The 26015-nt window shown below is 44.7% G+C and overlaps 1 protein-coding gene across 1 annotated transcript in view; it reads left to right on the forward strand.

Annotated features, from left to right (window-relative positions):
• The window catches only part of LOC146675035 (insulin receptor substrate 1-B), a 71990-nt gene that overhangs the window by 18044 nt on the left and 27931 nt on the right, over window positions 1-26015 (forward strand). The window contains exon 3 of the mRNA XM_085399908.1: window positions 41-3209. Within this exon, the coding sequence (XP_085256034.1) occupies window positions 41-3209 (3169 nt within the window). The remainder of the gene's footprint in view (window positions 1-40; window positions 3210-26015) is intronic.

Below are 26015 nucleotides of genomic sequence, written 5' to 3' on the forward strand. Positions count from 1 at the left end.
TTCATTCCCTTTATCAGATGCTTTTTGCCTCTTGTCCTAGGTGGATGATTCAGTAGTCGCCCAAAACATGCATGAAACCTTGCTAGAGGCCATGAAGGCGTTGAGTGAGGAGTTCCGCCAGCGCAGCAAGTCTCAGTCCAACTCTGGCCCTGGAGGAGGTGCTACTGCTTCTAACCCCATCAGTGTTCCCTCACGCCGCCACCACCCAAACCCTCCTCCTAGCCAGGTTGGCTTCACCCGCCGGCCCCGAACCGAGCCCCCTGGAGGAACTAACAGTGGAGCACCCATCAACTGTGCCAATGCTTCTCCCACGCCAAGGCATAGCTTCCCGAGGTCTCGCACTGCAAGTGATGGGGGGAAAGGGGAGGATGGGATAACAGGTGCCACACCGATCCATGGGGTGAACTCCAGCCCCTCCACCAATGGCTCTTGCTCTAACACCCCAATCCTCAGATCAAAATCAGCTCGTTCAGCACCCACCACAACTGCTAAAACTCCTTTAGGGTTGATGCGCTCTATCTCGACCCCAGCTCCTTCCCCAGCTCCAAGTCTGTCCTCTAGTTCTGGTCATGGCTCAGAGTTTGGAGGCTTAACGTCTTGTGCTGGTGCTCCGGGGTCTGGAGCCTATAGTCGTATTCCCTCTCATCGAGCCTCTGTCTCCGGCTCACCCAGTGACTACGGCTCCTCAGACGAGTATGGTTCAAGTCCTGGAGATCACACGCTCCTACCTTCTCCTAGCCTCCCTGGAAGCTCTGTTGGCAGTGTCAGTAGTCAGTCCCTCAGTGAAGATGGGGCCAACTATATCCTAATGGGCCAACGTAGTAGCAGTGGTGGTGGCAACAGTAATCAAGGAAGTGGCTCCCAGCAAACACCAGGAACACCAACCTCTGGCTCTGAAACTAAAAGAGTTCTACGCCGCTCCTCCAGCCGAGAATGTGAAGCTGAACGCAGGCTGCTGAGCAAGCGGGCCTCCTTACCTCCTATGGCCCTGGAAAGGCTGGCTCCACGTCAGCGCAGAGCTGAGGAGCCAGCAGATGACGATTCGGCCGATTACGCTATCATGTCAAGAAGCACGAGCCGAGAGTCTTTTACTTCCACCTGCTCTTCTACACAGAAGGAATCTGCCATGAGTGCTGGGTCGGCAGGGGGAGGAGGCGGGTACTTGGATGTGGCAGGAGAGTTTAAAGCTGAAGGCACTGGAGGAGCAGGTGGTAGCGTAGATTTAGGCGTGGACAATGGGTACATGTCAATGCTACCTGGAGTTACTCAGCCTCCGACGTCCCTTTCCCAGTCACTGGCCGTTTTGGTCCCCGACTCAGACTCCAAACCTGCTGATGATTACATGGCCATGACTCCTAACAACAGCGTGTCGCCTCCACAGCAGATTCGACCTCCACCAAATTCTGATGGCTATATGATAATGTCCCCTAATAGCAGCTGTTCCCCTGACCAGCGTGGAGGTCTCTCCGGTGGGGCTTGGGTGGGCAGTGGCAGTGCAGACAGCAGGCCAGGCAGTGACTATATGAACATGTCTCCAATTAGTGCACGTTCTGTAAACGGCAGTCCCCCACCTCCTGAGCACTCATCACATTTGGAGACCAGTCCACAGCAACATGGTCCCAAGATGGTGTACTCTTACTATTCCCTACCCAGGTCTTATAAACATAGCCCCTCTACCGGACACTTTGATGATGGTCCTGGACGAGGAAGAAGGCCCAATGGGAGTTCTAGGAGGGGAATGGGTGGCGGTAAACCTATTAGAGGGCTTCAGGAGCAAGCAGCAGTTGGTAATGCAGTAGTTGGACGCCACCTGTCTCTCTCATCTTCCTCGTACTCCTCCAGCTCAGCCAGCAGTGAAAGTCTGGGTGAGAGCGACGAGCGAACTACTCAGGCTTTGAGTAACGTGACTGGGGGAACTCAGTCCAAGCATGGGAGTAAGCAGCAGCAGAGAAGAGGCTCTGGTGGGTTGTCCAACCAGGGTAGCTATACTAGAAGCAGACCTGTTAGCCTGTTTGTTGACGTATCCAAAGCGAACACTCTTCCTAGAGTTCGTGAGAACCCTCTGCCACCAGAACCTAAGAGCCCTGGGGAGTATGTAAGCATTGAATTCAAGGGGGAGAAGGGCAATCCGACTGGGATAGGATTAGGTCGTGGTAGGGGTCTAAGGCATGGATTATCGCTGCCTCATGGCTCCAGCAGCCAGCAGCCTCAACAGAAGCCATCTTCTTCCTTTGGAAACTTTATACCCCTTTCCCGTAGCCCATCTGCCCCGATCACTCCACCAGCTGCCTCTGAGTACGTCAACATGGACCTGGGCCCTTCTCCATTGCCCTCACCCCTCTCTCTTACCCCGCTGGTTTTCCCCTCTTTCCATACCCCTCCCACACCCCCAACGCTTGCTCATGCCCCTAAACCCTGTAATGAGGATAATACTGAACCTCATGAAGATGAGGTTGAAGTGGCAGAGGCCCTACTTAGGAAAAACAGAGAAAGCGTTCCATCAGTGACGAAATCCGAGTCTCCTACATCATGTGGAGACTACACAGAGATGGCCTTCAGTTTGAATAACAACCCTGTCCCCCGGTCATCATCTAGCGTCTCCCCAAAAGGCCCATCTCCCACCAGGGATGATACATCTGTGCTGCCACGGGGTCTAGACTTTCCCCTATCCAAAACAGGACCCAACCCAGACCAGGGAGCTAAAGTTATCCGGGCCGACCCCCAAGGACGCAGACGGCACTGCTCAGAAACCTTCCTTGCCTCAACTTCCCTCTCCACCTCTACCTCGACTTCTTCCTCAACTGCTTCCCTCTTTCCTGAACACCAGTCTGTAGCCCGCCGGCTGGGCTTTGAAAGCATGCTGTGGGGCAATGGTGTTGTGACTGAATCTCCCACTCAGTTCCCCCTTCCTGGACAGCAATCTCTTCCCACAAATGCTCAGACTTCATCTGCAGAGCAAGGCCTTAACTACATAGACTTGGATTTGGCCAACAAGGAGAGCCCCCACGTGGGACTGGATGGGCCCTCTGGCAACCAGGCCCCATCTCGCCTCTTCTCTGGACTGGGTTCTGGTTCTGGGGTGGGGGCGGCAGGTGCATCAGTCGGCAGCAGCGGGAGTGGCAGCTCCAGCCTGAACACGTACGCCAGCATTGACTTCTACAAATCAGAGGAGCTGCGGACGCACCAAAATGGAAGCAAGGAGGGAACTGGTAAGAATTGTTATTTTTTTCCCCCCTTCATGTCTTTGTCTTCATACAGACTCTGTGATCTCTATGTCACCGCTATGCTCATAGGTTTTCTATCTCTCTTTCTTTTCCTGCAATCACATGGCTCAGAATGAAAAAGAATATGCTTTCAAGATAATCCAATAGAGCACAGCCTCCCTATCCATCGATGTTTGTATTCAAACTTTACCTGGCGCCAGATTGAAATGTAGAGACTTGTTTATTTGTGTGACTGTCTGCATAATCTGCAGTAAGAGCCAAAGCTTAGCTGTTCTGACAAATCATGAATTGATTTACCTCTCTGAGCTTTGGTGTACAGAAACTCTTCACCTGATATGATTAGATAAAGTGTTAAAGGTCAGACAGACTCCTGAAATATCAGTAAATATCGAAGTTGTGGAAATTGCTATTGATCTGAGGCTTCTTGAATATTGTCCATGCATACTCAGTGCTGCTTTTCCCTATTGGGAGTTTAAAAGCAGAACTGGGATCCGTTTTTAATACGTTTATGACAAACATCAGAATCATTCTGCTCTGATTGAGCCATTGTTTGTTGAGGAGAAGAGCTGTCTGAGACATCTCGCTGCAGTCCCACTCTTAGCAAAGGAAACCATTCACAATTGCCACTGAAGCGTTCTGCTTTAAGTTCAATAAAGATTAACTTTGACCCTGTTTTCTGTTGACCTGTCAAATTAAAATGCTCCATTATGACACTTGAGGAGATTGCTGTGAGAGAAAGAAATTTTGAATTATAATTCTTTTTTTTTTTATCATCTTCTTCTTTTTTTTTGCACTTCTAGAGCTCTAAAACGTATGTAGGAAAGTATGCAAAGACTTGAAAGAAGTTCCAGGTTTGTAGATTTGGCCCTGAAAGCATTGCGTGCTGTGATTTGTACATTACTTAATCTAAGCTGAAAACTTTGAATGTTTAGTTGAGCCCACTGCAGAGTTAACAAAAATGTTTTATGATGAGTGTTTTCCTGTAATCACATGCACTTTATGTGTAGAGTTCCTGATGCATTTAAAGTCAGCATTTTTTTTTCTCTGCACATTCAATGAGGTCATCGAGGCTGGATAATGGATTTTCATTGTATTTACATTTTCTCCTCCTGTGTGGAGCAATTTTCTAGCTGTGGGGGACCACCGTGGCTAAACAATGCCTTAACTAACTCCCTTTGAGGCATTTTCCTCATAGAAAAACATTCCCTTTGAACCTCTGTCTGCACTAAATTGGCCCGTTAAGCAACGGACGCCTGCAGTTTAAGCAGATAGAGCAGCATTTAAATGGAGATGGGGGGAATTTATATGCATCAGTAAAACACTCAGTAGTCTTGCTTAAGCTTCCACAGTGGGTCTCTTGTGATGCATGCATCCTGCCAAGGATTATGAAGCCCTGTTTGCTTCCACGTGATTTGCACCATGGGCCGTGCTGGACCGAAATCCTCTCTGGGATTTTTTCATTTTTTTGTTGTTGTTTTTTGTGGTAAACGTTGGAATCAATGAAGAATTTGAGGCATTAGCAGAAATTCATCATGGGATCCTTCAATGAGCGTGGCTCAACAGTTGGGTTTCATTCCACGGATGGAAATGAACCACCGGCTTGTGTCCATACCTCACTGCGTTAGTTTTATTTGGAGACGTGAGGCCGTCTCTGTGGAAGATGCATGAGTTTTCTGTGTATTTTACATCGAGATGCTAGCATGCTACCGCAGAAGGACCATATGGGCTCTGGCTGCTGAGAACATCAGCGGTGCAGCGTTTGGGGCGGGAGGGGGGGGAATGTTACACATTGGCTGTGAATGTTGAGATGGGACCAGTCCTCACTCACACAGCTCTCAAATGCCTCTGTACAGTGTTCCTCCTCCTTTCATCCCTCCCCCTCTTTCCTCCTGCTCCAATAAATGATCCTTTTGTTCGAGTGTTTTTGCCGCGGTGGGCTGGCAGGCCCCAGCAGGACCAAAACCCCAAGACTACTGGACTCTCCTGAAACTTTTTTTCTCATGTACTCTGTAATTTGCGCCCTCCAACTTACTTTTTTTTTCTTATTTTACTCTTTATTCCTGCATTCATCTTTCCTCTGGACAGCTTGTATTCATCACATCTACTGCTTGTCCTCGCTCCTCTTCTTGCCTGATGGATTTTTGAAATTCCTTCCCTCCCTTCTGTTCACTACATGCACTATTGTTCAACAATTTTTTTTTTTCTTTTGCTGAAGACGTCCTTTGTCTTTCTGCCTCCCCACTCACACTGTGTTTCAGCACAGTCCTTTAAGAGCAGGCACGTTTGGAAAACGCATCTTTAGCTGAGATGTTGTTGTTTTGCAGCAGCAATGCGAGAAAGAAACGCAGACATGGAGAGATGGTACATAACGTCCAATCTGTCGGCTTCTACACAGAAAAATACAGTTTTGAAAGGATTAATTATCTTGTCTGTGTCAATCCAGTATGTGTGTGTGTGTGTTTTAAGGAGTTCAGGTCTGCTGTAATTACAGGGCTTTTTTTCCAGCAGGCACCAGCTTGTATAGGAAGAGACTGTATATGTCTCAGGGGTGCGTTCTTTTGGCTCTGAGGGGCAAAGGCTAAAATTGAACATCCGTAGTGGGACGAGAGCCAGAAACACTCCTTTTGGACTCCAGTTATGCAATAAGTAGCGTTTAAAAATAACCCGTCACGGTTGGGGAAACGAGGAAAAGGCAGACTGAGCTACTTCAAACCCAGTTCGTCTTTTAGAATAACAACACAAAAAATGAATCAGTTGCAACAAATTTGGGTGAATTTTATGGAGACAGTTTGAGCGTCTGTGCTGCGTTTTACAGATGCTGAGCCGGTGTCGTGCTGATTTATTTATTTATTATTTTCTTTTTTGTCCCGTGTGATGGAGGAGTTTGGTGACCTTCAGCAGAACTGAGTGAAACATTAGCTTATGAAGTGGAGAGGATGTTTTTTTTCTTTTGGGGACAAATTAAATCAGTGATCGCTTGCAGCATTTTCTCCAGGAAAACCATGTGAACTAATTTTATTATCTTTTTCCTCAGAGGCCAATTATTTTATTTCTTCACCATCTGGAGGGGGATCTCTGTTCCAGTCCCAAAATAACCTGTAGCTCCTAAAATTGCTTCCCAAAATGTGCTCCATAAGGATGCCTTATAGGAATTTTCAACCAAAGATATCGGTAGTATTCAGTTAAGCCTAGATGCGATTGGTAAGTTGAGGTATACAAAGCCTGCCACGCTCTGATTTAGTCACTAGGTATTCTCCTCATCTTACCCTGAACTCTGAATGAAGTTATTGGCATGAAGTTTGACTCTTTGGAGAGGCAGCTTATTATTTTAATTCATTATTTATTTGCCACTACCTTCCTCAGTGCGTGGTAAAGTAAAACATTTGTAAAGAAAAAACTGTTAATGGTGTTATTTTGTAACTTTAAGAAAGTGTGCATACGTTAATGGACGATGATGTCAGAGACGTTTCTTAGATTCATGATAAACTGAGTTTGCTGCTATAGATTCATGGTGCACTTTCACATATATTAATATGTGTGACTGACAGTTGCAAAGACTTCATGGTTCTCAGCTGATATCCAAAAACTTATGTTAACTAATTACAGTCAGCCAAATTTATCAGCCTCATGATATATGAACTACAGGTGTACGTGTTTCTCTTTCATACCAGTGTGTTTCTCTTGTGTTGGATGCACTCTGTGGGGCGATGCTGTTGGTCATTGGCAATGTCACAATGAGGGACGATGGGGGAACTGGACTACGGAGCAAATCGCCCAACCCTAGCATGCACCTCCTTTCACAGATGATGTGCACAGTACACATTGTGGTGTTATTACAAATGGTGAAACTTAATTTTACTGCAGTATTTCCAGTGGTTTGAGAATGTATTTCTGGTGGTGGATGGTTTGGCTAAAGGATTTACAGATGTTTCCTTAATGCTTCACTAGCAGGCTTTGTGTAGCAGAAAGCATCTTGAATATTAGAACTACTCATCCAAACCACATCGTGCACACATACAGAGATTCCTTGATTTAGAGACATCGCAGAGATGAACTTCTCACCTTTAACCTGTGATTACATACTACATAATTTTGTAATGTCAGCACTTGTTTGGAAACAGCTATGTTGCAATATGCAACTTGTGATTGGGCTGATTACATTATAAATATATGCACTGAATATCTTAAAATATATCTAAAAGTGGTTTGTCTTGTGTTCTAGTTGCTGTTTTACTTTTTACCACGTTGCTGAATTTTTGTAGATCCCAGCGAATTCAATTTATGACTATTGCGCCATTATTACCAATGAATGATGGCGGAAACGAATTATCCTAAGGTGTTATCGAATTATACAAGTGTTTATTTAGCACTGCTCTTTAAGCAGCCGAATGATGCTCCGATCTATAGCAAACCTCACGTTTGTAAATTCCTCACAGTTTTCCAGAGTGCGACAGGCTTGTCTCGCTGTGCATGTAATCCAAACCAGCGCCAGGTTAGACTGACAGCACTAGTGGTGTTATGTAAAACAGACCCACGTGGCTGGGACACGACCCCCGGAGAGGGTGAAGCTCAGGGCACGGAGTGTACGTATGCATTTGTGCTCCAAGTTGTTTATCAGTTGTGATTTCTGTTTGTGCTGGAGGCAGACCGAGCTCCAGCCTGCTCCGAAGAGTTAGTCTCGGAGCGCAGTGACACACAACTCGGCTCATATTTATGCAGAGCGTAACTGCACACAGATGTGCAGCAGGACAAAACATGTGGTGGCTGAATCCAAGCATGATATGTGACTGCAATTCTTAGCAGTTCATCAGGATGGTGTTAAGAATTTGAGCGCTACCGGTGTTATTTGCTGTTAAAATGGTATGTACTGTATCTATTTAGTGTTAGAGCCTTCTGGTTCGAGGGAGACCAGCAGCAATACCATTACTTACAGCAATTTCATAATCCCAGATTTATGTACCCCTTAGCCTCCCAGATTCTCCTCTCTGGTATTCATCTGTTGTACAGTTGGCTGTACGGATGACAAACACGACTAGGTGGGAGGTGCACCCCTGCATCTTGTGATTACATAATGCATAATATGCTGGAAATTAGCTTGAATTTTGCACACTGCAAATTAAATGTTCCTTCTGTAACCCAGGTCCCACGTAGCTATGGTAAAGCTAGAGTATATAGTACAATGAGACTGGGCCTGGGTTCGTAGTGCTACTAATAATGATACCTGATACCCTCTAATTTGCTATAATAAGGACCACCACAACTGTATTTTACACAAATTAAATCCCTCACCGGGTATTTATTTAGACAAAAAGAAATGAATAAAATAAACAGTTACTCTTATAAAATGAATTGAATTAAAATAAACAAACAAAATTACTGTAAAAGTGACTACGTGGGTTTTCAATGAAAGATTTATCAAAACAAAATACCTCTTTCTTAGGTGCCAACTGTTATTTCAGTTACAACAGCTCACACCTTTAAAATGGATGAATTTCAACCTTTGATAATAACTTTGATTAACTACACACTTACTCAATTTAAACCAAATTTGTAACAGTGGGCCCACACACACACACACGCACTTTAACCTGTCCACACTACACCTGTAGCACGGTGCTTGTTGCAGGCCTGATTCGAAGTTCGGGTGCGGTGAGGCCTAAAACTGATGGCCGCTTCACTCAAACTGAGCCATAAACAAAATACGTGCACTTTAGTTCCAGTTAGTACTCACGAGTCCAATGAGTTTGTTAGTGGGGCAATCAGAAACGGGCAGTTAGTTCACCAGTAGTGAAGACAGTCAGGGGTAAGAAAACAGTCAGGGGCGAGGAAACAGCCAGGGGTGAGAAAACAGCAGGGTCCATCCGGGCAGAAACCTCTCTCTCCCTCTCCTTTCAGAGCGTCCCTCGGCTTCTAAACATATTTAAACACTTGAGCTACAATACCAAATGCTATCACATAACGATTTAGCATTAGCATGCTTTGACTGAAAATCACAGAGCTAAACATACAGCATGGCATCACAGCACATAACGCGGTAAGCTGCGCTAATTAGCAAGCCGCTAGTTAGCATCACATATCACGCTATTTTATCACTATAACGAATAGTTACAGTACAAATGTCAAGGCACACAGTCTCATTTACCTCTTGCAGATCACAAATAAGTAATATCAGGACCACGGGTAGTCGACCTCAACGATACACTTAGATGCAAAATCCACACCACGTTTGCCTTACGACATCTCTCTCTTCAGACTTAGCTTCTGTGTCCGCTCCCACAGATTCACACAAACATTACCACTCGTCCCGCCCCCATAGCAGAGAAGAGTGACATTGACTGGCTCGTCAGCACAACAACCAATGACAATACAATATTGAGATAACTGACACTAGATGGGTAAATAAACTTAGGTTACACCCCAACATATTTATTGTGCACAGAAAATGAACTCTAAATCATGAAACCCTTATATTTATTGGACTCTTAACTGTAAATGAAATACATTTGTACCCAAGCATATGATTTTTAAACCTTTTATCAACTATTTATATTTTAACCATTTCTTATAACAGTAGACTTTTTCTTTTATACTGCAAGCCCGAATAATTGCAGACAGGGCTACATCCTCCCCCTTCTAACCGTGTAGATGTCCTCATCACACCTTTGACTTCTCTTTAGCTTTACAGGGTGATGGTCTTCCTCACTTCCTAAGAACTTCTTCGATGTCTTAGAATGTCCCTTTGGTTCACTGATGTCTGGAGGGTTTAATTTTAGTTGAATGACCATACCATGGTGCATGATGGTAACAGGCTCACAAGATGGGTGACCTGGCTTTTCATAGGTCAATCTCAAGGGTGGTTTTGGTTTCCTGAGGGATTTTCGGGATGTGGAGAACTGTTCACTCTCATTTCTTGTACCTCTATGAGAATTGTCACTTCGGGTTCTGTTTGAAAAGGGTGAACTTGTTTCCCGTTCCTCCTCTTGCTCTCCCATAGACTCATTTGTCTCTTGAGCATCATATTCCAGCATAGTAGGTGTATCATCTCCAGATGAGTTTTCACTTTCTCTTACTGGTTGACTTTCTGCTTCTTCAAAATGTTCCTCCTCAGAAGTGTCATCCTCTTCCGAAGTCTGATGTGGCATTGCCAGTTGTCTCCTGACCTCTTGCACACCAAAACTTTGCGGATTATGGACAGCTTCAAACATTTCATCTGAGGATGCTGTGTCACTTTCTTCAACTGGATCAGGCGGTTTAACTGCTTGACTTTTCTGGGCACGATGTGCTCTGGTTACGGGTCTCCTAATGTGTCCTGTGTCATCCGATGGATTAGGCATCCTGACCATATAACCAATGGGCAACAGGTGGTCTCGATGGAGAGTTTTGAGTACACCTGGACCATGTTCTGGTTTTACCTTATAAACAGGCAGGTTAGGCAACTTCTCCACTACAACATACGGTGTAGATTTCCAACGATCCTGCAGTTTATGCTTGCCTTTTATTCCAACATTCTGAATGAGAACCCTGTCTCCCTTCTCCAAAGGCAGATCTCTCACGCGTTGGTCATAATGTGCTTTGTTCTTCAGATGATTTTTTGTAGCTGCATTTGATGCAAGTTTGTATGCGTCCTGCAACTCTTTTCTCATCCGTGAAACATACTGTTGGTAGGAGGACTCACTTTCACCATTTGGCGAGATTCCAAAGCAGACGTCGATGGGCAGTCTAGCTTCTCTCCCGAACATGAGATAATAAGGTGAGTACCCCGTGGCATCACTCCTTGTACAATTGTACGCGTGTACCAGGTGGGTGATATGCTGGCTCCAACACTGTTTCTTTGCAGTGTCCATGGTACCGAGCATTGCTAGAAGGGTTCTGTTGAATCTTTCCGGTTGCGCATCACCTTGCGGGTGGTAGGGAGACGTTCGTGACTTCCAAATCCCCAACATGGACAACAGCTCCTTGATCAGTCGACTCTCAAAGTCTCTGCCCTGATCAGAGTGTATTCGTGCAGGTAGACCGTAGTGCATGAAGTACTTCTCCCACAGGACTTTTGCAACGGTAATGGCTCTTTGATCTTTGGTAGGAAACGCCTGTGCATAACGTGTATAGTGATCTGTCACAACTAACACATTTGCAACACCTTTAGAATCCGGCTCTATCTGTAAGAAATCAATGCAGACCAAGTCTAGAGGGCCATTGCTTGTTATCTGATTCAAGGGCGAGGCACGCTGAGGGAGCGTCTTCCTGGAGATGCACCTTCCACAAGTGCGAATATACTGCTCAATCTCAGCTGCCATACGAGGCCAGTAAAACCTCTCTTTAATCAGTTCTGTTGTTCGCTCTGCTCCCATGTGCCCACACTCATCATGCAGAGACCTTAACACCATAGACCTGTATCTTGCTGGCAAGACAAGCTGCCGGCTTTGTTTTCCAGCCATTTTTTCTTTTACTCTGTAGAGTATTCCATCACTCAACTCCAATTTGCGACTTTCACGGAGGAGCATCACAGTCTCTGCTCGCTCTAAAACTGACTCGCCAAACTCTTTATTGCTCTTGATGGCTTTCTTCAATCGCCCAATGGTAGGGTCCATATCTTGTGATGTTTGAATGTCTTTTGGGCTCAGCTGATCGAGGATGTTTACGCTGAGATTCACAGGAAATGCATAGGCTTCTGGTACTGCAGAGGCAGGAGCACCAAGTTGATCCACCAATCTGTCAGGTACAACTGCTCCTTCCCTGATGCAGGCTCGTTTACAGAGAGCTTTAATGCCAGCAGGCGGGATGGAAGTCCATTCTCCAACTTCCTCTTGGGCATACTGTCGGGACAGCAAGTCAGCATCAATGTTGTGGCGCCCAGGGCGGTACTGTATGGTGAAATCATACGTGGTGAGGGCAGCGAGCCAGCGATGCCCTACAGCACTGAGCTTAGCCGAGGTCAATACATACGTTAAGGGGTTATTGTCAGTCCTGACAATGAATTTGGCACCATACAGGTAGTCGTGAAATTTATCCACAACGGCCCACTTTAATGCCAAGAATTCCAGTTGATGAACTGGATAGTTACGTTCTGAGTCTTTGAGCTTTCGGCTTGCGAAAGCTACCGGCCTTAGGCCCTCGGGGTGTTCTTGGTTCAAGACAGCACCTAAACCATTCATGCTGGCGTCCACATGCAGGATGTATGTCTTGGTGGGGTCAGCAAATGCCAATACTGGAGCATTGATCAGACATTCACGGATCTGTTCAAAAGCAGCCTGGCAGGCTGGAGTCCATCGTTCCCCAAACGGCTCGGATGCTTTAAAATAGGTGTGGTTTGGGTCTACACTCTTCTTGGCTTTGGGGTCTTTCCAAGTGGGTGCATAACCCTTGGTGAGTTCTGACAAAGGACGGACAATGGCGGAGTAGTTGGCTATGAACCTCCGATAGTAACTACAAAATCCGAGGAAAGACTTGAGAGGTTTCAAGTGAGTGGGCACTTTCCAGTGTTTCACCACCTCAACCTTCTCTGGATCGGTGGCTATTCCATTGGTGGATACAATGTGACCCACATACTTAACTTGAGGACGACAGAATTGACATTTGTCAATGGAGACTTTCAAACCAATCTCCTCTAGTCTGTCCAACACCTTAAAGAGGCGTTGCTCATGCTCTTCAAGCGTTCTTCCAAAGACAATGATGTCATCCAAATACACAAGGGCTTCCAGAAGATGCATGTCCCCAACAGCCTTTTCCATTAAGCGTTGGAACGTTGCAGGAGCTCCAGTGATCCCTTGTGGCATGCGCTCAAATTGATAGAAGCCCAGGGGGCAAATAAATGCCGTCTTTTCCTTGTCCTCCTCAGCCATTTCTATCTGATAGTAGCCACTACGCAGATCTAGGACTGAGAACCATCGGCTGCCTGACAAGGAGTCCAAGGCATCATCAATGCGTGGCATTGTATACTGATCAGGTGTAGTGCGGTTGTTCAGTGTTCTGTAATCAATACAGATTCTTATGGCCCCATTCTTTTTCCGCACAACAACAATTGGGGAGGCATATGGGCTACGGGACTCTGTTATAATGCCAGCAGCCAACAGCTGCTGTATGTGTCGCCTCACATCATCAATGTCGGCTGGGGCTAGTCTCCTTGACCTCTCCCTGAAAGGTCTAGGGTCATGTAGACGAATGTGGTGTTCAACACCTTTAGCCAAGCCAACGTCCCACTCCTGCATTGAGAAGACATTTCTCCTCTCAGCTAACTTCTGCCGAAGTCTACTTTTCCACTCCTCGGGGATAGGGGAGTCCCCAAAGTCAAAGAGGTTTGGATCTATTTTCTCAGTGGCCAGGTCAGAGGGTTGGACTGGGGTGACTGTATCCACAGCAAACATTTCAGCAATGACAGATCCCACTGGTATGGAGACTGTCTTGGTGGACTCATTTTGGAGGAGCACATTCAAGCTATTGCTGTCTATACCAGCATCTGAGAGCACACCTGGCTGTACCAGCACGCCGGCGGGGAGTAACTGGGTAGAGGGTGCATCAATCAAGATAAGGTCTTTGGAGGGGGCACTGTGCCTGTCTACTTTGCAGGTGGCATAGCAATTTGCTCCTGGGGCGATAGAAAGAGGGCAGGGCCCTTTCCATTTTATCTGTCCCAGCACATCATTTTTTGGCAGTTGCTCCTGTGCCCTAATGGGGGCATACACAGACTGAATTCTCATGGAATGAGCTGTGTTCTGGTCACCTTTCATTTGCACCAAGTCCCATAAGCGGCGGAACAGAGACGTATTGGTGCCCACCAACACGGGGGTTTGTTGCTGGTTTTTTGGGTCAGGACAAATCAATGTGAGCACTTCTACTCGCCCGGAGACACCAGTGATCTCCTTGGTAAACTCCATCTCTACAACAACATAGCCTTTGTAGGGATACTCTGTGTCAGCAAGTCCCCAGAGTCCCAAGCGAGAGAGAGGTTTTATGGGGACATCTTCCAAGTGTTGGTTATACCAGCTTTCAAAGATAATAGTCACGTTAGACCCACTATCAATAAGAGCATCACAGGCCACATCATTGACTTTGACTGTGTGAATAAATGACGGGCCTACAAGACCCTCAGGCAGGCCTGTGTCAGTTTCTGGGACTTCGACCTTGTTGGTCCAAGCAACGCATTGCTCTTCTCCGGTAGGATTTGGGTCCTCCTTGTTAGGACCAGATACTCCTCGTACTAATCGTATGAGTTTTCTTATGACTTTCTGCGGGTTCTCGGGTGCAGTGCACCTTGTAGCTATGTGACCATTTTCTCCACACTTATAGCAGAAATATTCATCACTCTCTCTAGCAGATGATGCTTTAAAAGAAGCAGGCTTGGGGTAAGAAGCTGCTTTGTCTCTGCGAGACTGAGTTGAGTGTTCTTGTGGGGGCTCACTTGTAGACTTCACCGCCATCACACTCATTTTATTTTCTAGTGCTTTCACTTGCTTTCTGAGTGCCCGTATTTCGCTCTGCGAATCACTTTTCTGTTTTTGCTTCTCTGTTGGGGGTTTGATGGTGCAATCAGACAGCGGTTGAATTCCTGAGTGGTTTCTTTCCTCTAACTGTGCTCTCAACTCTTGAATCTGAGCTTGCAGTTCACTCTGAGTGACCGCTTCAGACTCTTTCTCCTTTTCCACCTTAACTGTGCGAACCCTTTGGTGACACTTAGATGTGGTCTGGCTTTGTTTGGCTGCTTGACGGCCTTCCTCTTCCATCACCTCTCTTAACAAGTTCAGGAATGAGGGAGGATTTTCCATTCGCTCCCTTATTTTCAACTGAAGCAACATAAGCTCAGAAGTGGATCCTTTAACTAACTGCTCTAACCGAGCTTTGTTAGCAGCACTAACTGGTAAACCACCTCCCTGGACTACTTTAACAAGAGACCTCTCTAATCTTCGCAGAAACTCAGACAGGTGCTCACCAGGCTGTTGGTGAAGGGCTCTGAATGACAGATAGAGCTCCTCTGCGGACTCTACTCTGCCAAAAATGGTCTCTATGGCCTCTATGTAGTCCTGGGAACTAGCATCAGGTTGAGTCAGACGCACGGCCTGAATGATCTCCAAGGCAGGCCCTTTGAGACTTTCCAGTATGCGTCTACGTTTTTCTTTATCGGAGCACTCGCCTTCATCTACTAGGAGTCTCGCTTGCTCCAACCAGGTATCCAAGACTTCTTCCCCAGCTGGGGTGGGAATGACCCCGGAAAATGTCCTTAGACGTCTATATGGATGGCTTTCAGGCTGTTTGTTTGTTCTGACCATTAACTCACCTACTGCACGGATGATGGCTTCAGAATTACCATCCACTTCCCCTCCGTGGGTGCGTAACCCTTGGATATCCTCTAAGGTTTTCCCTTCATTCTGCAGAAAAGTGAGTAACTTTCCCTCAAAGTCATCTGGCTGAGGTTCAATGTAGTACACTGCTTTCCAGCCACTTCCACCACTTATTGGCATTATCTCAGGGGGGATTGTCGTGGGGTTTATCTCCTCACGACACTCACACAACACCATTAATGATTTTAGTTGAGAGTTAAACATTTTTCCCTTAACTACTACTTTTCCCAAAGCTTTGATAGTCCCTGCTGTTTCTTCTATTTCATCTCTCGAAACACCTTCCGGTACCCCATACAATAGTAGAGCATGTTTCAAATCTATTGATTCCCCTTTGCACCAGTTGACCAACTCAAGTTGTGACAGTCTGCTCATTTGTTGTGTCATCATTGCTATCTGGTCTGTTTTTGTTTTTTTTGTTGCACGTTTGACTACTTTAACACTTTAACAGTTGTGGGGTCGACCTGTTTTCCTCTTGGTCCAAAAATAAATTTAGTTTACTTTAGTTAACAATCCCAGCGGTGCCTCCATTTATGTAACCCAGGTCCCACGTAGCTATGGTAAAGCTAGAGTATATAGTACAATGAGACTGGGCCTGGGTTCGTAGTGCTACTAATAATGATACCTGATACCCTCTAATTTGCTATAATAAGGACCACCACAACTGTATTTTACACAAATTAAATCCCTCACCGGGTATTTATTTAGACAAAAAGAAATGAATAAAATAAACAGTTACTCTTATAAAATGAATTGAATTAAAATAAACAAACAAAATTACTGTAAAAGTGACTACGTGGGTTTTCAATGAAAGATTTATCAAAACAAAATACCTCTTTCTTAGGTGCCAACTGTTATTTCAGTTACAACAGCTCACACCTTTAAAATGGATGAATTTCAACCTTTGATAATAACTTTGATTAACTACACACTTACTCAATTTAAACCAAATTTGTAACAGTGGGCCCACACACACACACACGCACTTTAACCTGTCCACACTACACCTGTAGCACGGTGCTTGTTGCAGGCCTGATTTGAAGTTCGGGTGCGGTGAGGCCTAAAACTGATGGCCGCTTCACTCAAACTGAGCAATAAACAAAATACGTGCACTTTAGTTCCAGTTAGTACTCACGAGTCCAATGAGTTTGTTAGTGGGGCAATCAGAAACGGGCAGTTAGTTCACCAGTAGTGAAGACAGTCAGGGGTAAGAAAACAGTCAGGGGCGAGGAAACAGCCAGGGGTGAGAAAACAGCAGGGTCCATCCGGGCAGAAACCTCTCTCTCCCTCTCCTTTCAGAGCGTCCCTCGGCTTCTAAACATATTTAAACACTTGAGCTACAATACCAAATGCTATCACATAACGATTTAGCATTAGCATGCTTTGACTGAAAATCACAGAGCTAAACATACAGCATGGCATCACAGCACATAACGCGGTAAGCTGCGCTAATTAGCAAGCCGCTAGTTAGCATCACATATCACGCTATTTTATCACTATAACGAATAGTTACAGTACAAATGTCAAGGCACACAGTCTCATTTACCTCTTGCAGATCACAAATAAGTAATATCAGGACCACGGGTAGTCGACCTCAACGATACACTTAGATGCAAAATCCACACCACGTTTGCCTTACGACATCTCTCTCTTCAGACTTAGCTTCTGTGTCCGCTCCCACAGATTCACACAAACATTACCACTCGTCCCGCCCCCATAGCAGAGAAGAGTGACATTGACTGGCTCGTCAGCACAACAACCAATGACAATACAATATTGAGATAACTGACACTAGATGGGTAAATAAACTTAGGTTACACCCCAACATATTTATTGTGCACAGAAAATGAACTCTAAATCATGAAACCCTTATATTTATTGGACTCTTAACTGTAAATGAAATACATTTGTACCCAAGCATATGATTTTTAAACCTTTTATCAACTATTTATATTTTAACCATTTCTTATAACAGTAGACTTTTTCTTTTATACTGCAAGCCCGAATAATTGCAGACAGGGCTACACTTCATTAGGCTAATTCCAGAATAATGCAACTGATTTGCCCCCCGGGAGGAGATCTAGAAAAAAAAAGCATTGTAGTTGCACAAGAACATCTGAGAGGTTTAGTTCTGTGGGGTTTTGTGAAATATATTATTCCTCCCACGGTTATTTAGATTTTTTCGATAACTTCTGGATTTGAGAGGTTTGTTTTGTTTTTGTTTAAGTCAAGGTTGTGTCCTCTGAAGTCCAGTGTGCATTGGTTGGGTGGTCCGTTCAGGGAGTTACTAAACTCACACCGCACATAGCAACAAGCCTCCTCTGTTTGGGTTTTGGGGGAGGGTTGAAGGTTGTGCATGCGTGTGTGTGCGTCCCGCTGCACGCGTGTTTGTCGGAGAACTCCCTCCACCTCCCCCACTGACTTCAGTCATATTATGATGTCATCTGTGTGCATCGCCATGGTCCAGTCGGGTGAATCCAAAAGCTTGAGGGGTAATTTAGGTTGATTACTAACACATATACTCCCACATAGCTTTGTGAGCACACCTACTTATTATGCAGAAATGCAGAATTCACTACACTGCGGTAATGGTTAGCGACAGTCAGCCGTGTGAGCCTGAAAGTATAAAATCTCCAGACTAGCAACAGTACCCCTTATTTCTCTTAAAAATCTGCCCCTAGGCCTTTGGTATTATTCATACATTGTTAAAAACACTGCTTACAGTACGTAACTTAAGCTGAGAGAAGACTGCAGACAAACTGGGATCAGGTTACGGAAAGCCACGCTGCGACAAATTACTGCACATGCAGTGCTGTGCATGCATAGGTGTATTCTCACCTTGGGTCATGTAGTAGTCAGTAGGTTCAACATAAGAACGAAGAATAAGAGAATCTTAAGTGAAATTAAGATGATGTTACTGATTGGGCGGGGCAGCAAATCCAGACATTTGATTCTGAATGCGTGTGGATCATGTATCCAGATGTTTGCTCCACAGTGAACACAAAGCTTACAGTTTGTATGTTGCCAGAGGCACACACACAGACCAATTTTATTAAAGGTTATTAAAGAGACTCGTTAAAAATCACGGTCTGATGAAGGATCTGAAGTTGTGTTTCTTGCTTCCAGCTGTTTGTAGAAGTCTTTCTGGTTAGTTCATTAAATATATACAACTTTATAGAGATCCCTAGAGAAGCAGGAAGCACCGATTTGATATTTAATAATAATAATAATAATAATGGATACTTTATTGATCCCCATGGGGAAATTACTTGTTTTTCTCTGCATTTGACCCATTCACTCAGTGAAGCAGTGGGCAGCCCACTAAGCAGGCGCCCGGGGAGCAGCGTGTAGGGACGGTACCTTGCTCAGGGGTACCTCAGGGTAGCCGTTAAGTGGATTCGAACCGCCGACCTTCCGATCATGGGGCGACCACTTTACCTACTGAGCTATCCCATTTAGATGGGATATCGGTGGGATCTTTTTGCATTTGTATGTTTTTTTTGTTTTGTTTTGTTTTGTTTTGTCATTAAACTGATCAAATTAGTTTTCATGGCTCTTGGCTTTTGTCTCTCTCTTTAAACAAAGACTGATGTTGCCTTACACATGAAAGAGTCATTAGAGTTAATAATTCAACCTTGGTGTTGGACTGGTGTTCAGTATTGACAGATACCCCTAATTCAAGCCAGGTCAAGTCAGTGTTATTTATATAGCACTAAAGCAAAACAACAGTTACCTCAATGCGTTTAATATTATAAGTTGAAGACAGAGAAAACCCCAACAATCAGACGACCCCCTATGAGCAAGCATTTGGCAATAGTGGGAAGGAAAAACTCCCTTTTAACAAGGGGAACTAGGCTTACGGAGAGACAGCCATCTGCCATCACCAGCTGGGGTTTAAGCCAAGGTATCTGTTTCATATTGGAACCAGTAAAAGCTGGATCAGTGCATCCCGACTCAAAAAGAGCATTAACTCAACACCTATTAGGTTTAAATCCTAATCTTGTGTAAGGGGTCAGAAGCCCCAATATTGGAGTACGTTCAGTGATCAATTACGCTATCTCATCAGATTAAATCAGTATTTTACCTGATATAAAGTAGTATAAATTAAGCGGTGTTACGTAAGTTAAAAAAAAAATAGCTGCTGACTTTTGCCTTCATGGGGAGTGGTGGTTGGACTTTCCATTTTCGGTGTGTGTGTGTGTGTGCGTTGTTTCAGATGTTGCCCGCTGTCCTCCCCGTCACAAACTAATCTTCCACTGAGTGTGGTGTGAGGGAGAAGAGGAAATGGGAGGATTTGGTTCTGCAGAATGAATACAGACTAAATCTCTGGTGTATGTGTTGGACATTGTGCATGTGTGTGTCACCGTGCAGCCTCTCCGCACACATGTTGAACCTTCAGAAACCCTAAACTGAATCAGCGAGCGCAGTATTTGCAGCACAGTTCAATCACGAGGTGACTTGGACTGTAAATTCTGCTTTTGAGCAGATTGTTTTCTTATTTGTGGATTGCATACATCTCTCCTACATATCTGCTTTCATACTATTTCTGTTTGCTAAGTTTTGACAGACATCAAAAAGCCCTTTCATAAAGTGCTGTTGACTCTCAAATGCGAAAGCCTGGAACGCCGGCAAGCGTGGAGAATCAATGAGGACGGTTTTCAGGGTGTTTTTAGAGCAATGGTGATTAATCTGGGAGACTCATGAGCGATAATAAGTTAATTTACTTGGATCAAGATAAGAAAAATGGACTTTACACACTGAATACTGCCTGAATAGAGAGCAGGTGTTTGTTGCTATGGTGCTCAAGTGTAAAGAAAATTAATTAATTAATTGCTCGACTCTTTTTCACTCCCTCGTTGCCAACATATTATCACACAGCTGGTTTTGTTTTCAGTAACTCCTCTTCCCGAGGCCTTAACCAGGCTGTGGTGCACACATTCATGCCTGGATCCTGCTTGGTGCGATCTTGCTGATGGAGGTGAAAAAATGACGCGTGGGTTATAAATGAGTGTGACTTTGACAGTATAGTATCACGAGGTCAGAGCGAGAGCTGCAGACCTGAGTGGCTTCATTCTTGAGCTCATCACATGAAGCTGAAGTGGGACAGATCACCTGATGGGACACAATGTGTGTTTCCGTGTGTGTGTGTGGGACTAATTCCAGTAATTCCACACGTCCTGCCGGGCTCGTATCTCATTTCCGGCCCTTAATGTAATGGACACATCCTTCACTACGCTTCATGTATCGCTTACGTTCTCTAGTACACACACTGGCGAGTACTTTGTCAACTGATCCAACTGCAACACGACAGTAAAAGTTAAACACACTTTGATGTGAATCACGCAGTAGTAAGTAAGGTTAGCAAAGGTCGACGAGGTACTCAGAAAGTCATCTGACTGCTAAGGGCAGTATTTTGAAAACATGTCTGTCATGCGTGACCTGCAGTTTGGAGATTATCAGCCAATGCAATCGGTAGCCAGTCAGGTTGGTTATCAAGGTGCATCTGTTTTTTGTTTTTGTACAGTTTTGAATCTTAAAGGAAAGCTTTAAAGAAGTTTCCTTACTGGAAATACTGGGCAGCAAATTCACAGAGTGTTTAATAATAAACAGGTGAGGGTTAAATTTGACTTTGATCGGGGGATATTTCGCAAAATTTCAGCAGGATGGTAGCCACACCCTGAAGCATTTTTCTCTTATTTGTTTAATGTGTTAGTGCAGGATAAGCATTAGGTCTCATTGGGGCCTAAAGACTGATCGCCGAGCCCCTGGCAACCTCTGTTTTCTAGGGAAAATGTGTATTTCTCAGCGGTTTGGCTATCGCTCAGCGAATAGTAGATGAGTGTTTGGCTTCTTCCATGCAAGTTGTGCATGCGGCAACCACTGTGTGACCAATTTTACCAATCTTTTAGCAGCCACTCGCCAATCAATTCTAGGCGTACACATTTTTCTCCGATGACCAGCGGCTGCCAGGGTTTTTCAAACTTCTTTGTGTTATTGAGACCAAAGGAGTCTGTTTTTCAGGTCATGGGTTAAGGAATGGTCTCAAAAGCCCAGTCTTAGTCCAGCCCTTACACCCTCTCCCCACACACCTTCAGTCTGTTTCAGCGAGATGAGATGATGTGCGCTAAAAGGATGTGAGAAGAGCATCGTGGCAATAAAGATGCACAAAGGAGCAGCAAGCGAACTGTTGTTCAGCAACACTTTGAATAATGAAGTGTTGGCACTAGAAGTAACTTAATGAGACCTGCAGAGGTTTGAAGTGCGTGAGCATTTTCTATTCGGTTCCATTCATTATTTGTATATAGCGCCATATCACAACAGCAGTCATGTCAGGCTTAAAGAGACTCTGAATAATATGACAAAATATAAAGGTCTGCAATCCTGCGTCCTTTGGCTATATGAAATGCTAAAAATTCTAAATAAATGAATTTTAGTTCTCACAGGAGTGGCTTTTTTCATTTTCTTCACTAATGAATCTCTTTATTTCTCTCATCCACAAAATGACTCAGCTTGGGCTTAAATCATTTACTCTAGAGCCCCTTGACAGGACCTTAATTGTGCTGCTTTTTGTTCTGCGTGTGTGTTACTGGTGAGCTGCCCAGCCTTCGAATGATAATTAGGTAGTAAAACGTTGGCTAATGGCTCCGCACTCTGGTCATGTTTTGACTAACTAGTACCTTATTCACATGGATTCGGCACACAAGAACACAGAGGCAGCAGAGTGAATTGTATTGGCAGCCTGGTCAGTCAAAGAGGCGCCGCTGGACAGAGAGAGTGTGTGTGTGTGTGCGCGATTTGAGGCTTTCCACTGTTGAAGCTGTCACAGGATTTGATAGAGGAGCATATGATTGCTACACCTGCACTTGCTTGCTTTTCACTTTTCACCACTTTAGTTACATTAAAAAGTCTCAGTTTGTTTGGTTTACACACACATGCTTGAAACGACACACTTATCTCACTCAGACACACACACAGACACACACACAGACAGACGTCTCACCTCCTTATAGGAAAGGCTCAAAGCAGATCATCCAAGCCAATCACCTTTCAGGAAGCAGGGATCAGCCAAAATCTCCTCAATTAATAACCTTCAGTGACCTGACTGTGATCTACCACAAACACACGCACACGTACGCACAGACATGCGCGCACTTACACGCACACACTCTCTCTTTTGTCGGTACTGTTTTTGCTCATTCTCTTCTCGAACAAAGCCCCTCGGCCCACCATTCCTACCTCCTCCGCGCTCCAGACTTCTTTCTTCTTCTGCTCTTCCTGTCTTTTCTCTTTCTTGCAGAGCGGGCTCTTTGTTTTGCACTCTCCTTTTATTTTCACACCAGACTTTTATTTTTCTTTCTCACAGTCGTGTTCCTCTGGGGCGTACGAGCCGTGTTTGCATACAAGGTGCTTGAACAAATGAAATAAATCACCTATGACTGTGACCCGAGCCGTCCGTCAGATATAAAACAAAGTGCGTGATTAAATTTATTTAGATCAGAGCGATGGACTCAGTTAACTTGCAGAGCATAAATCTTGTCCAACTCCGACTCTTTTTTTTCTTTTTCTTTTTTTTCTTGAAGTTGCCTTCAACTTAATGTGAGGACTGTGTTTGAATGTTGCATATTATGTGTGTGCATCATCAGAAACCTCCCTGGCTGATAAATGAAGCAAGCAGAGAAGTTCCCCAACCTATAAAGTGGCCACTTGAGGCTGGCGCCAAAAGTGCATCAATCCCCCCTCAGACGCGTCTGTTTAAAGTCTTTCACTTCGGTGGAAATCACCATGTTTATAGCCAGCTACAAAAATTAGGTCTCCCTATATTACAGTGATGGCGATTTTTGCACTATCAATTACTACTAATGCTCTGCTGGGTTCAGGAATCCTTTTAACCTTTTTTTTAATATTTATTTTTAAATGTATGTGTGTATATATATGTAAGTTTTATGTCCTGGTAATCACTAAAATTTGAATTTATTATTAAACTACAATATCCACTGTTGCATTGAGATATTTTAAGATGCCATTTATCCCAGATTTGGCAATTTCTTTTTTTTTTTCTTTAAAAAGAAATGTTTCAAATCCCATTTGTTTTTGTTCAATTGGAGATATTTTACGCTATCAGACATTCTGGCTAATTGCTTTTATTTTACTTTATTGCATTTAGGTAGAAACAAATCAAAATAAAGTATATCTTATCTTAACCTAGATGATGCTTCGAGATAACTACCCCCTAAAGTACTATGATGGATAGCTGCGTACATAAATTGACAAAAATATGATTTACTGCTTTGTAAACTGTGTGGTTCAAGTAGTATCCTAGTACTGCGGGGCGATTAAAGGTTTAGTTTGTTTATTAAGATTTGAACTGGTTCATGACTGAAGTTGTAAGAAGATGCTATGTTATGGGGATTTACTCCTATCCCTCGTATCTGTCTGGTTGTTATTTCAGGCAAAATGGCACAACACCAAGCGTAGTTATCTGACCAAATAAAGCACTCCTTGTGTCTCTTCCAAGTGACTCCTTGGTTTGTTTTACGGCTTTTTGCTGCACTTTGTGCGTCCTGCACGTCTGTTGTGCTCTGCCGCATCCCAGAATGCAAAGCATGCCTGGCCCAAACTTGCAGGGCACACCTGGTAATTCGGGTTGGATCACATTTAATGGTGAACAAACCGCTCTGCAGGTGGAATCGCCAGATGTGAACGCAGTAATCGCATCTGCACCTCTGGAAGGAGGTAGAGCTATGATTACCACACCAATGGGGGGGAATTGAGACAATTTAATCGATATAAAAGCTAACGTGTGAAAACACTCAAGCGCCTCGTTCCGTCTTAATGCAGTCTAACCTTCGGTAACACGTGTGCAGTAGCTTGGCGGTTGTTCTAAGAAATCCAGAGGAGGACAAAATGTCAAATTTCTACCCAGCAGTTGTTGAGATGCATCACTCTGAAGACAGCTCTCCTTTATTGGAAAACATGTGGTTTTAAGTTACAATTTAAAAAGTGACAGGACATAAAGCTCTGGAAATTTGCCTGAAGCGGGTTTTGCTGTTTTTGATCTTATAGCGACAAATTATACATTAGTCCTGTGATGATCTGTATGTGTCTGGCTGTGTGTGTGTGTGTGTGTGTGTGTGTGTGTGTGCGTGTGCGTGTGCATGTGTGTGTGTGTTTGCGTGTTTTCTGGGCAGTGTGCCAGTTCCGTGTATGAGCATGATCCCGGCTACAGAGCGCCAATTGTGCGCTGTGGTATGGGATGTATGCTGGGCTCGGAGCGCGTCAGGCGCTGCCTAAAAGAACGGAGCTGCCACCCACCAACCCACTGGGGTTACTGAGTGCAGAAGAGGAGGAGGAGGAGAAGGAGGGAGTGTTTCCCTCCGTTCACACACACTCATTCTTGTTTGCCCCCCTCCCTCCTAATACACTCTCCCAGGAAAGCTTCCCCTGGTGTTCTATTTGAGTTTTTGTGTGGCGTTTCGGCATTCTTCTCACTCTCTGTGTGTTTCCCTGTCTCTCTTATTTTCTCCGTCTGTCTGCTCTGCCATATAAATGTCTTTTCTCCCCTGCGCGTACACATCTCTCTTCTAGCACAGGGAATTGTGTTGATGTCAACACCTCCACAATGTATCTCCCCGTGTCGCCTCTATGATCTGTATGTGTCTGACTGTGTGTGTGTGTTTGTGTGTGTGTGTGTGTGTTTTGTTGGACTTGGGGCCGCGGCGTTGCTCAGCTGCTACTTCTCTAACTGGGTTTGTCTGTAAAGAGCTTAGTGCCGGTGGGCGCTGGAGAGCACTAAGCTGATTACCCTCTACTAACGAGCCACTTCTCACATGGAGACCATGATTGTGCTCCTGTCTGGTTGTATTACTGTTTATTTACGTCGCCGTGTGCGATTTCAGTGCATGTTTGTGTGTTTGTTGTGGGTCGAGCTGTACCGAGGCCCGGACGGATTAGGGGATGAAGGTTCAGAGGGATGAGAGGAGGTTAAAGTGCATGGCAGGTCAGCTGAAGTGCTCACGGTGAAAACGGAGAGAGTTTAGTCTCATGCAGAGAAGGTCAAGTTATTCTCAGAGGAGACCGATTTACAGTCTTTTTTTACTCCCTCACTTGCTTGGGCTTTGACTGGGATGTTTGAATTGGACCCAACTGAGCCGTTTTCCACTAAGTGACTGTTAATCTGTCTGGACAGTGCAGTTAATACAATCTCAGAGTGCCAGGCCTCTACCTTCAAATAGCACTTCGCACTACCACTTGAATTTGCTATGCGCTTGTATTGTTTGTGGTATTGTTGTGGTATTAATGGTATATTGTTCACGGTCTCTGCACAGTTGCACGATGGCTGAGTGCCACCTGCCCACGCCACATGTAAAGTTTCATTGGTCAGCAAGTCAAATGTGAACATTTGAGAACTAACCCTGAAAAATACTTGCAGTGAAGTTCTTCTGGAGTCTATAAAAGAGAGGGG

Source organism: Rhamphochromis longiceps, linkage group LG3, assembly GCF_057381845.1.
Source record: "Rhamphochromis longiceps isolate RC_006_pf linkage group LG3, R_longiceps_female_GT1.1, whole genome shotgun sequence".
Taxonomy (NCBI): Eukaryota; Metazoa; Chordata; class Actinopteri; order Cichliformes; family Cichlidae; genus Rhamphochromis; species Rhamphochromis longiceps.